Genomic DNA, 13,709 nt, shown 5'->3' on the forward strand with positions numbered 1-13,709 from the left:
AACCAATGACATCGGTGTTTCTATGTCTGTTGATCCTCCGCCCCAACAGATAATGACTAATGAAGAAGTAATTTGTGAGATGTTCGAAAGGACCAAACGTTCTCAGAATATAATCATTTATGGAAGTGTGGAGGAGGGTGAGAGCAGGCTGGAGCAGGTGAGACAGGACACGTCCTTGGTGAAGGCTGTGCTGGCGGAATGTGAGATTTCGGATGAGGACGTGAGGCCTCTTAGACTCGGGAAGTTTGATCCGACGAAGAACGTACGTTCTCGACCCATACGGATGCGTTTGTCCACCGCCGAGTATGTTCCACTTATTATGCGTAAGTTCAAAAGGATCAAAATCAAGGAAGAATTCGCACATTTGTCGGTTTCCCCCGATAGAACACGTCAGCAGATATCAGTTTTTAAAACTGTTAAATCGGAACTAGATCGCCGCCGGTCCGAGGGCGAGTCGAACTTGAGAATAAAATATGTGGGTGGCGTACCAACAATCGTTGGCTCGGCATCGGAAAACTGAAGCTTACCAACAGGTCTGCCCCAGCTGATCTTGCCTCTGGTCGTGCTCAAGATCAATCTCAGTTTATATCTTTGTATTATCAAAATACTAGGGGACTCAATACCAAAATACCACTGTTCTTCAAATCATTGTGTGAGTGTTCATATGAAGTATTTTGTGTTAGTGAAACATGGCTTGGTGAGTCTGTCCTTGATGGAGAGGTTTGTCCACCGGGCTACAGCATTGTTCGTGGTGATAGACAATTTTTAAAAGTTAATAGATCTCGTGGTGGTGGTGTCCTGCTTGCATTTGCAGACAGTGTAAAGTTTGAAGAACTCGATAGTAAGTTTCTGAGGGATCTCGTGCCACTTATAGATGTTGTGCTGTGCCGGTGTTCTGTTTCGTCTCCCTTCATTATTTGTGCGGTCTATGTACCACCTGACGTATCGGCTTTTCAACTCGAAACTTTCACATCAGCTCTGGAACTACGGTTTCTGAGTGAGACTCTTCTAATCGTGGGTGATTTTAACGTTCCAAATTTTAGACAGGGTGGCTGCGGCTGTCCCAAAGATATGATTTTGTGTCATTTCTGTGACATTCTGAGGCTAAGACAAGTAAATGAGGTGCGGAACGGAGATGGCAGGCTGCTGGACTTGGTGCTGGCTTCGGATACTCTCAATGTGTTTGTCGACCGCTGCGATGCTCCCTTTGTCCCTGAGGATCCATATCACCCTGCATTGAATGTTTTATTGAAGCATCCTACTCAGCAGAGTCAAATTAATTTTCAGAAGGAAGATCACATTTCTTATGACTTCAAAAAAGCTAATTTTGGGGGATTGTTATCGTCAATTGGTGAATTTGACTGGAGAGTGTTAGATGAGTTCGATCAGGTCGACAGTGCTTTGGATTGTTTCTATAACCAATTGTACCAATTTTTTGATGAATATGTGCCTCGTAGGAGGGTCACTTCTGGTGGCCGTCGTTATCCTGTGTGGTTTTCTTCGGAAATTAAACGTCATATTCAACTAAAGAGCTTTTATCGTTCGAAATGGCTGTCAACTCGAGACTCGAGATACCGGGATGAGTTCGGACGTCTACGATCATTAGTGAAAACGGAAATATCCTCAGCGTACAATCAATACCTAACCAACATACAGGCTAATCTTAGGTCCAGTCCATCTGACCTCTGGAAGTTCATTAACCAGAAACAGGGAACCACCAGGATTCCAGGAATAATGTATGATAACGGAACCTCCCACGAGCGTCCACAGAATATTGTTAATCTATTTGCAGAACATTTTTCCGGCATGGTACCTACGACGCCTGTTGAGGAGGAGAGTGAACTTGACGAATTCACTCAGTTACCACCAGTTCCGAAGCCTTTAATTTCTGAGGAAGATATCTACAATGCCATGTCCAAGTTTCCCCACAAGTCAACGGCCGGAGATGATGCTATACCGTCATTTATAGTGAAGGTCTGTAGTGAGGTGTTGGCCGTACCATTGCATCGTATAATAAACCTGAGTTTGAGGACCTCCACATTTCCTAACCGATGGAAGAGAGCTCGTGTGGTACCTATATTCAAGAAGGGAGACAAATCCCAAGTTAATAATTACAGACCAATTTCCATTTTGTCTAATTTCGCCAAGGTGTACGAGGAGTTACTTCACGGGCATATTTATTTCAATGTCAGCTCATATATATCCACTCGACAGCATGGATTTGTAAAGGGAAGATCTACTGTGACCAATTTGGCTACGATTTCTCAATATATCGCGGAATGTTTGGATGTTGGGGGTCAGGTTGATGTGGTATATACTGATTTGTCACGAGCTTTCGATTCGGTTGATCATGGTATTCTCCTGAAGAAGCTGTCATCTTTTGGTCTGAGTCCTGGATATGTGAGACTTCTGAGGTCATATTTGAAGGGAAGAGTCAATTATGTGTTTTACAACGGTTTTAAATCATTTGAGTATATTCTCTCTTGTGGCGTACCGCAGGGATCCAACTTGGGACCACTGTTGTTCATAATCTATATGAATGATCTTCTAACTTCCCTGAAGTGTCCAGTGTTAGCGTTCGCAGATGACTTCAAACTCTACCTAAGAATACTTAATGCTTTGGATCAATTACTCCTTCAATCAAGCCTGGAATATATGCACGAGTGGTGTTTGCGTAACAAGTTGATACTAAATATGGAAAAATGTTTCAGCATCACATTCACGAGGAAATCGCAACCACTTACTTTCGGCTATCATATGGCAGGACAGCTGATAAATGTAAAGGATCAGATTCATGATCTTGGAGTCTTATTCGACTCTACGCTCAGTTTCATTCCCCATATCGAAGAAATATGTACTAGGGCTAGCAGAACATTGGGATTTGTGCTCAGATCAACTGCAGAATTTGAAGATCTATCGATTCTCAGAAGCTTGTACTTTACATACGTGATCAGTAAACTAGAATATGCCAGTTTGATCTGGTTTCCCATCTACAATTGTCACCTTGTACCACTGGAGCGCATACATAGAAAGTTTTTCAAATATGTAACATTTAGGAGTACTGGAAGGTTTCCTGAGCGTGGGGCGGATTTGTCAATTATTATGAGTGAAATGAGGATATCATCCCTTCTTGCGAGGCGTGAGGAGCAATGTGCCAGGTTTGCTCAAAGACTTTTAAATTACAGAATAGACTGCCCATATTTGCTCTCCAAAATGAGTTTGAACGTTCCAAGATTGGTAACGAGATCTAGAGAGGTGTTTTATCTACCTACGGCTCGTACAAATATATTCGAACGGTGCCCTGTTTATAGTATATGTCGAAGTGCTGACAGACTGGAGTTGAATATGTTTAGTTAGTTTGAGGACTTGAGTTTGTGTTGAGTGGAATGTTGGAATTTCATATCGCGTGTATCGGTTTCGGGTCTTTTCCGAGCAAAGGCTGCATATGTTTATATATATTATAATTATAATTCCTTTCTTATATTTTTATGGTGTAAATTTTTGAACTGTAACACGTAACATATATTTCTTTGCCCTATAATTGGGATTTTCCTGTTGGGTAAAATAAAGCTTTATTATTATTATTATTATTATTATTATTACACTACTATTTATTTCCACTCTTGTTTATTTGCACTAGTCGCTTGCACTGTGAACTATATCTGTACTTGTACTTGCCTACCTGCTCCTCCGCTAGGCTTATACAGGGTCTTTCACGAGGAACCTCGCCCATATTTATACGGGAAACTACTGAACATATTTTCATGAAATTCAGCACTTATAAGTATTTCAAGATGCTGATGAAATCTAAAATATTTTCAAGGCTGTGGAGTGCTACTTCCATCAGACAGGCTACTGTAGGAATGGTGATGGGTGCAAGTTTCGCCACGGTCCTCGGAGAAATTCACTAAATCTGTTCTGGGACAGAACAGGCTTAAGGAGGGGACAGTGTAACCAGTCCGGCCCTGGCGGTCGGACCTTTCGAGAACCAGAGCGGTCCCGAGGTTCTCGAATAACCGAGAAGGTACCTGAATGTTTCCGGTGCCTATACAGGGTCTTTCACGAGGAACCTCACCCATATTTATACGGGAAACTACTGAACGTATTTTCATGAAATTCAGCACTTATAAGTATTTCACGATGATGATGAAATCTAAAATATTTTCAAGGCATGAGCACCTCCGGTTTTTCCGGAAATGACATCAACTTCCGTTTTTCAAATTAAAACACCATTTTTTTATTGCAGAAATAGATTCCTTAGAAAATTTCAAGTTATTTTGATGTAACATTTTTCAGTTTTGGTTGGAAAATTCTCTCTGAGCGGGAAAATTCGAAAAAAAAATCGAAAATAGAGCTCCGCTGAAACAAGAATAACCTCGAGGTTTTTGGATGGAAAATTTTCATTTTCGAGATTTTTCAAGATGTAAGATTGATGTATCCACTTTAAAAATCGAAATCGCGATTCATGATACAGGGGGTGAAAAAATCGCTTTCAAAGTTAGGGATGACAAAATCGTGAAAAATCAATTTTTTCAAATTAGAACCCCATTTTTTTATGGCAGATATTGAATCTACGTTAAAAAAATAATGTGAGTGTATGCATCACACCCTTGCCCTAAAGTGGATATTTTCTGAGTTATTCACAAAAAAAACTGTTTTTCGTCTTGAATTTTCAGCTATTCCTTTTCCCTTCACGCCAAAAAGATGAAATTTTCAGGAACTGTTACTTAAACCATGTTTTAGATTTTACTACCCTAATATGCAAGAGAAAAAAGTTACAGGTTGTTCCTAAATAGATGGCGAATTTTGATTCGAATTTGTATCGGAAACCTCTTTATTTCAACTAATCGGCCATCGGTTTTCTCTCCAGTGATAAATAAATAATTCCTTATGAACCATATGCAAAAACTTACCATGTTTTACATTCTTTTTTTTTAATGATAGATATCATTAATTGCATCTGCCAAATTCCTCTTTATTCAGTAGCATTTTGTGTTTACTATTAATTTGGTGATAATTCGTATTAAGTTATGAAATCGATCAATATGCCTAATTTTACCAAAGAAGATTATTTAAATCTCATTCTACTTCATGGAGAATGTAATAAAGTTGTAGATAGAACGATTCGACTGTTCATTGAGAGGTTTCCTGACCGACCCAGACCAACGAGAGATACCATTAACAGAACCATGACAAACTTGAGAAATGTCGGATCTTTCGTTAAGAAAACTATACACAGAGAAAAAAGTGTAGTAGAAGATGAGAACAACGAAATTACAATTCTTGCATATTTTCGTGTGAATCCTCAAAATTCTCTCAAAGATGCTGAGATTGATCTGGGATTATCTCAATCGAGTGTTTGGAGAATATTAAAAAAACATAAAATGCACCCATATAAATTCAATAGGGTACAGCATTTGAAGGAAACTGATTTCGTCAGGAGAACAGAGTTTTGCGAAGCTATGATGATTCGATTTCAAGAGAATGAAAACTTTTTGGACTGTATAATTTGGACAGATGAATCTAAATTCACAAAGAATGGTTCTTTCAATAGACATAACAGTCATTATTGGGATGAAGAGAACAACCACCACTTCAGACAATGGAACTTTCAAGAGACTTGGAGTTTCAATGTTTTTTGCGCCATCAAAAATAATGCAATGTTCACATTTATGATGGGACTTTAACTGGTAAGATAGAACACTACACATGTTTGCATTATTTAAAGAATGTTCTCCCTTAGGAGATAGATATTCTGACATATTGACCCAAATAATTGAGCCGTTAGTACAGAACCATAATGACTTATGGTATCAACAAGATGGCGCGCCTCCACACAATTCACTCAATGTGTCAAATATCCTCTACAGGCTATTTGGCCACCACGTTCTCCCGATTTAACTCCTTTAGACTATTATGTTTGGGGTAGGATAAAAAATATTGTCTACTGAACTCCCCTGACTGATAAAGAGGACTGCATAGAACGAGTCAGAAATGCGTTCAGGTTTGTTTAGATTTTTAGATTCATAGTTTTGAAACTCAATTTGGTTTTTAAACACTTTTGCAGATCTCTTCCTCTCGATGAAATAATAAGAGCAACGCACGAAGCATTCCTGAGACGTATAAATAAATGTCTAGAAATTAACGGTCAAAACTTTGAGCATCTTCTCTAGTTATAACTGCGAGAGTTTGCCATGGTTCTCCTAATAGTAACTTGAAGTCGGTTTCAAGAAGGGGTGAAAAATCTACAGCATGGTTCAAATAACAGTTCCTGAAAATTTCATCTTTTTGGCGTGAAGGGAAAAGAAATAGCTGAAAATTCGAGACGAAAAACAGTTTTTTGTGAATAACTCAGAAAATATCCATTTTAGGGCAAAGGTGTGATGCATACACTCACATTATTTTTTAACGTAGATTCAATATCTGCCATAAAAAAATGGGGTTCTAATTTGAAAAAATTGATTTTTCACGATTTTGTCATCCCTACCTTTGAAAGCGATTTTTTCACCCCCTGTATCATGAATCGCGATTTCGATTTTTAAAGTGGATACATCAATCTTACATCTTGAAAAATCCCAAAAATGAAAATTTTCCATCCAAAAACCTCGAAGTTATTCTTGTTTCAGCGGAGCTCTATTTTCGATTTTTTTTTCGAATTTTCCCGCTCAGAGAGAATTTTCCAACCAAAACTGAAAAATGTTACATCAAAATAACTTGATATTTTCTTAGGAATCTATTTCTGCAATAAAAAAATTGTGTTCTAATTTGAAAAACGGAAGTTGACGTCATTTCCGGAAAAACCGGAGGTGCTCATGCCTTGACAATATTTTAGATTTCATCAGCATCGTGAAATACTTATAAGTGCTGAATTTCATGAAAATACGTTCAGTAGTTTCCCGTATAAATATGGGTGAGGTTCCTCGTGAAAGACCCTGTATAGGCGCAGGAAACATTCAGGTACCTTCTCGGTTATTCGAGAACCTCGGGACCGCACTGGTTCTCGAAAGGTCCGACCGCAGGGGCCGGACTGGTTACACTGTCCCCTCCTTAAGCCTGTTCTGTCCCAGAACAGATTTAGTGAATTTCTCCGAGGACCGTGGCGAAACTTGCACCCATCACCATTCCTACAGTAGCCTGTCTAATGGAAGTAGCACTCCACAGTTTTTCCAGACTCCCTGGCCTGCTTTGGGTTGAAACTGCACACCAGGATCCGTATACCACCTCCAGCATGCTTCGCACAACTCGCCAATTCAGCTGGTCCAATCCACAACCGAGCTTGGGAACAGCTAATTTCCTAACTCCAAAGCGTTGAAGGTCTTCTTTCAAGCAATGCAGTGCCGTCCATAGATTCTGATAGGTTGGCTTCTGATAGGAATGTTGCTTGGTGACTAGGTAATAAATGAACCGACCTTCAGCCTTCAATTTCAAAGCTTGTCCGATTATTGGCTGCTGTCGCAATAGTTCTTCCTGACGTCCAAATTTATTTCTGAATACTCTTGCTATTCCTCTGCTCATACGAAGGTCCTTTGCTACACAATGAGCGAGAGAGTATTCCTCAGACACGGTAAAGAGATCTTGATGTACTTCCTGTGTAACGCCGAACCGTGCAACACGTGTCTCACCATAGCAATCCATAAACTTCTGGTAATCGCTGCTACCTTGCATCGGGGCTTCCACAAGACGTACTTCTTCTTTGTCCTGCGCGTTCGGGGCTAATCGGTTGAAATGGACAACCTTTGGTTTTCCTCTGGGGAGCTTCCTTATCCGGTAAACTACATCATTTATCCTCTTGATTATTTCATACGGTCCCTCCCACTGTCTCTACAGCTTTGGTGAAAAACCTTTCCTCCTTTGTGGATTATGTAGCCACACCAGATCTCCAGTGGTGAATCCACCTTCAATAGCCTTGATGTCGTAGCGCATTTTCATTCGGTCACTTGCTTGCTGCATTTGTTCGCGTACCTTGTCATGAATGTAATCCAGCTTGTTCATTAATTTACTAACGTAGTCCTCACCAGCTACGTCTTCTCCAGGCTTACATCCAAACTCTAAGTCGCAAGGCAGCCTCAATTCTCGGCCAAACATTATACTGGATGGAGTTTCCTTGGCAGATTCTTGAATCGAACATCTATATGCCATGGTGAATAGATGTAAATATTCATCCCAATCCCGCTGGTGATCAGAAACTACTTTGGCTAGATGTTTTCCCATGGTCCGATTCATTCGTTCGACCAAGCCGTCTGATTGTGGATGGAGAGGTGTAGTCCTTGTTTTGTGAATTCCCAATTTGCTGCATACTTCTTGGAATAACTTCGATTCAAAATTTCGGCCTTGATCACAATGCAGCTCCAGAGGTATTCCAAATCTGCAGAACAATTCTCTGACCAATTTATCAGCTACCGTACTTGCCTCTTGATTAGGAATACCGTAGGCTTCCACCCATTTCGTGAAATAGTCCATCGCTACCAAATGTACTTGTTTCCATGGTCTGTTTCGGGAAAGGGGCCAGCGATGTCGATTGCTACTCGTTCCATGGGGGATCCGACGTTATATTGCTTCATTGGTGCTTTTCCTCTACCATAAGGTCCGTTAGCAGCAGCGCAAACCTTGCATCTTCTACACCAATCTTTAACGTCCCTCTTACAATTTGGCCAATAAAATCGCTGCCTGACTTTTTCCAATGTCTTGGTTATCCCGAAATGTCCACCTGAAGTTCCGTTATGTAGTCTGGTCAGAATGTCTGTCACACGGCTCTTCGGCACAATCAATTAAAGTCTCTGCTCAGTTCCATCTTCATTTTCCCAACAACGTTTCAGAAGACCTCCATCAACCTTCAGCGTTTCCCATTGTGCCCAATACGACTTTATATTCTGGCTCAGTCTGGATACTTCTTTCCAAGTAGGTCGTCTACCGCTCTTCTTCCAACTCAGGATTACTTTCAAGTCGTTATCTTCCTCTTGTGCTCTTTGAATTTCCTCAGGTAGCCAGTCGTCTTCGATTACGGTGGTCCGCCTTAAATCGATCTTTTCTTCCAGACGCGAACAATGGCTGCAATTCTCGGGACAAGGTCTTCTTGATAACGCGTCTCCATTGCGATGGCTAGTCTCCGCTCTGTGTTCAGTGTCAAAGTCATACTCTTGCAGCCTCTCAATCCATCTAGCCACTTGTCCTTCCGGGTTCTTAAAACTCAGGAGCCATTTCAAAGCAGCATGGTCCGTTCTTAGTAAGAATTTCCTTCCGTACAAATATTTGTAGAAATGTTCTACGGACTTGATGACTGCTAAAAGTTCTCTCCTGGTCACGCAATAATTCCGTTCTGGTTTGGACAACACCTTGCTGAAGTACCCGATGACTCTTTCCTTTCCATCCTGGACTTGCGATAGGACGCCGCCAATGGCTGTATTACTGGCGTCGGTGTCGAGCACAAATTTACCTTCAGCCCTTGCATAACTCAGAACTGGAGCTGTGACCAGAGCCTTTTTCAATCGTTCGAAGGCTTCAGTGCAATCATCGGACCATATGTACTCCTGTCCATCTTCCGTCAATTTCGTCAGCGGCTTGGCAACGTTGGCAAAACCAGATACAAATCTTCTATAATAAGTGCAAAGGTCTAAGAAACTCCGGTATAGGCCATTCCTGCACTGCCTTGATCTTATCCGGGTCGACTTTCACACCTCCCCGTGAAACTACGTGTCCTAAATATTTCACTTCTGTTCGAAACAGATTACATTTTTTAGGACTCAGCTTTAGGTTGGCATCACGGAGTCGCTGGAAAACCTCGGATAGGTTGCGTAAGTGATCTTGGAATGATTTTCCCACTACTATCACATCATCCAGATACACCAGACAAGTTTTCCAGGAGAGCCCTCTCAATATTGTCTCCATCAGACGTTCAAATGTGGCAGGAGCATTGCATAGACCGAAAGGCATAACTTTAAACTGCCACAGACCCGTTCCAATACTGAAGGCAGTCTTTTCTTTGTCTTTTGGATCCAAGCCAACCTGCCAATATCCACTCTTCAGATCCAAGGTGGAAAACCAACGTGATCCCGAGAGTGTATCTAGGGTATCATCAATTCTCGGTAAGGGATAGCTGTCCTTTTTCGTGGCCTGATTGAGCTGCCTATAGTCTACGCAGAATCTAGTAGTTCCATCCTTCTTCTTCACTAATACTACGGGCGATGTCCAGGGGCTATCTGACGGTTCGATTACACCTTCTCTCGTCATGTCTTCTATAATCCTTTCAGCTTCTTCTCTTTTTGCCAGAGGAAGACGTCTAGGATGCTGTCGGATAGGTTGTGCATCACCAGTATTGATTTTATGCTGCACAACATCAGTCTTCCCTGCTTTTCCGTCCGTAGCAAAAACGTCGGAGAACGTTTGAACCAATTTTCTCACTTCGAGTAGTTGGTATCGGTCGAGCTCTTGACATTTTGAAGTGAGGAGGGACACCAGTTCTTCAGAATTGCTTTGCGATTTTGAGACTTCTGCAGTACTTATCCCACCCGAAATATGGTACACAGGTACACCACGTCCAATCAAGGTATCCTTCTTCAGGGTGACTGGAAACATGTTGACATTTAGCGATCCGATGGGAATGCTGTCTCTTACCCTTACCAAGGTCTTCCCAAGTAATAGTCCTTTAGCTAAGGTTGTATCATCAGAGGGCTCAATTACTCTCACGCAGCCACTCCTCGTTACATCGTCACATCTACCAGTCACTATGCCTTCAGTTCGCCCTGGCAACGTGACGTCCTCAGTCAGTCGAATCCGATATATCTTGTCCTCCAAATCATTGAATGGAATCTCTTCACTTCCTAGCCGAAGTACATCACTCTTCATATCCAATTGGCATCCAAGCTTCTTAACAAGGTCCAATCCCAGAATAACTTCTTCCGTGATTCCAGCTACCAGAACTTCGTGGCTAACTGTTGTGTTCCCCAATTCAATGGTGTAGATGATCGATCCATAAGTCGGTATTTCTTGTCCAGACGCAGTTCGAAGTTTGATCCTAACTGGGCGAATCTTGAATCCTTCAGCAATTTCTGGACGCACAATAGTTTTGGTCGAGCCAGTGTCTACCAGTATTTTCACATTTCGGTCATTTATCTTTCCGGGGATAACTATGCTTGATAAATCCTTAGACATTATTCCCCGGATTATCACTTCGGGGGCATTTTTGGCTTGGGTCGATTTATTTTTAGTTTCCCTGCTGTGACTCTTTTTCCAATTCTGGACAGTTTCGCTTGAAATGCCCACTTTTGTTGCAGTTCCAGCACACAGTATCCTTTTTCCTAGTTTGTGATATTCTGCGGATTTCTTCTCTGACAATGTCCTCAATAGATCGGTCTGATTCTTGGACTTGTCTAACACGAAGGTGTCCTCTATGCGACGCTTGCTTCGCTGCCTCAATTTCCAAAGCCTGGGCTAAGGCATCATCAATGGTTCTAGGGCGTGCTAGTCTCAGGGCTTGTTGTATTTCACTATCCTTTATCCCATCCACGAATGTCTGGATTGATAGCTGTTCCAGGAAGCTATCTGGAGCAGATGGATAAGCCAGCCTGACTAATCTCGCCACATCAGCTTCAAACTCCTGGAGATTTTCCCCTGTTTTCTGCACTCGGTTCTTTATTTGTGCATGGTATACTTGTTGTAAATGAGCATCACCATATCTCATCTGAAGTTTCGATGTACGAACTTCGTAACAGGCTTGTTGACTCTCCGGGATCGTCTGCAGAATGTTGAGTGCCTCTCCCCGTAGAGCGATAATTAATGCCGTGGCTTTTTCGTTGTCGTTCCCATTGTTCGCCAGCGCAGCAGCTTCAAACTGTTTTTGATATGTCGACCAGGGTATTTTTCCATCAAAAGTTGGAGGCTTGATCTTCATTCTACTACCTTCGCCGTCATTTTCCGCTTTCGCTGTGCTGTAGGGTGATGAAGCCAGAATATCTGTTCTGTTTGATATTCTTTTCAAGGAATCTATCAATTTGGCATGATGTTCAATTAATCCTGCCATTTCTTCAAATTTTCCATTAACTTCATCATAAACTTTGTCAAACTTTTTATCAACTTCGCCAAATTTTTCGTTCACTATATCAAACTTTTCGTCTACTTTATCAAATTTTCCATTTATGGTTTCCAGTTTCTCATCCAATTTATCTGTTAGTTGACTCACCACATCATTACAATTTTCCTTAATCTGGTCCATTTTTTCATTCAATTTACAAGAGTTCTCGTCCATTTTCTCATTCAATTTTCGAGAATTTTCTTCCAACTTACAAGAATTCTCGTCCATTTTCTCATTTAATTTTCTCAAAAAGTCCATTACCGCTTGAGTCTCCATCGCGTTCTGTAATCTTGTGGTCACTGGCATGAACAAATAACCGAAAATATTTATTTAATTCGAGCGATGTTGAACCCCACACCTGACACCAATGTAACGTTTTCTTCGCTTGATTAAAACGTCCAACTTATTAAAATTATTTATTTACACTTAATACACTTATAACTCACAAACTAACTATTACACTACTATTTATTATATTTCCACTCTTGTTTATTTGCACTAGTCGCTTGCACTGTGAACTATATCTGTACTTGTACTTGCCTACCTGCTCCTCCGCTGGGCTTATATAGGCGCCGGAAACATTCAGGTACCTTCTCGGTTATTCGAGAACCTCGGGACCGCTCTGGTTCTCGAAAGGTCCGACCGCAAGGGCCGGACTGGTTACAATATCAAAAAGATGATGGATTCATCATGAACGAAATCGAAATTGTCATCCCTCGTGAAAAGTTGACCCTTCTGAATAAGAATATCTAACCAATAAAGCTACATGGTTCAGAAGTAAATATTCTTGAAGAATTTTATTGGCATAACATAATATATGGTTTATATCGGTTCTCAGCTGAGTATTGGCAACAGAATCTACTCTAATACCTAAGTGATAAATCTGAGATTGCTTCCTTTTGCGTAATACTCCTCACTACGGATTTATATAATTTTGAAGATTACGGTAAACCAACTAACATAGCTGCTTTCAATAAACAATGATAAACAGAAGTAGGTGTCATATGTGTATTTCTGTAGTTGTGTTTGTCTTGATGCGCATACTCCAATAAGAGATGTAAAATTGTCGTTGTGAATAAAGTCAGTTAAGATACAGATGTTCAGTAATTTAGATGACCCTCGAATAATTTATAATAAAAGTATTTCAAGAATAGCACATGGCGCAGTCGGAAACAGCGTATAAATCAGCGAGAGAAATTCATAAAAATATTAATATGTCCCTAAAAATAAGTGTACCCGGAGAGATGGACTTCGATAAAAATCATTCATTCAGAGATTCCAATTTTATCTAACTGCATCCAGAGCAGGGGTAGAAGATGAAGAATTTAAGTGCGCCCTCATGTTAAATCAAATTGGTGACCGAGCTCTGAAAATATATAATACTTTCAAGTTCGAAAAACCTGGAACGCCAAGATATACAGTAAAGTGGTTACACAGTTTGAAGAATACTTCAGTCCATCAAGAAATGACACCTTCGAAAGGCATGTATTTTTATCAAGAGGTATGAAACCTGGTAAAGTGTCGATGAATATGTCACAAATCTAAGGGAATTGAGTGCCACATGAAACTTCGGTGATCTAACAGATTCCTTAATTAAAGACAAGTTAGTTCATGGAATCAGGGAAAAATCCGTGAAAGATCG

General features: G+C 40.8%; 2 protein-coding genes across 2 annotated transcripts in view; one reads left to right on the forward strand and one right to left on the reverse strand.

Moving 5' to 3' along the window:
* The window catches only part of LOC123311814 (ATPase family AAA domain-containing protein 3A homolog), a 178,793-nt gene that overhangs the window by 148,427 nt on the left and 16,657 nt on the right, over nucleotides 1-13,709 (reverse strand). The gene's annotated exons all lie outside the window — the stretch shown is intronic.
* Nucleotides 2,117-3,582, forward strand: LOC123311822. The gene is made up of 2 exons (XM_044895931.1): nucleotides 2,117-2,808; nucleotides 2,938-3,582. The coding sequence occupies exons 1-2, from the start codon at nucleotides 2,536-2,538 to the stop codon at nucleotides 3,355-3,357; spliced, it is 693 nt and encodes a 230-aa protein (XP_044751866.1). The 5' UTR covers nucleotides 2,117-2,535; the 3' UTR covers nucleotides 3,358-3,582.

The sequence above is a fragment of the Coccinella septempunctata genome, chromosome 4 (genome assembly GCF_907165205.1).
Source record: "Coccinella septempunctata chromosome 4, icCocSept1.1, whole genome shotgun sequence".
Classification (NCBI taxonomy): Eukaryota; Metazoa; Arthropoda; class Insecta; order Coleoptera; family Coccinellidae; genus Coccinella; species Coccinella septempunctata.

Bases quoted from the DNA above. Each gene is read 5' to 3' on its own strand.
- LOC123311822 (XM_044895931.1), top strand. From the start codon at position 2,536: ATGAATGATCTTCTAACTTCCCTGAAGTGTCCAGTGTTAGCGTTCGCA. The intron at 2,809-2,937 runs TTATTCGACTCT...AGAAGCTTGTAC, and splicing joins AGATTCATGATCTTGGAGTC to TTTACATACGTGATCAGTAA.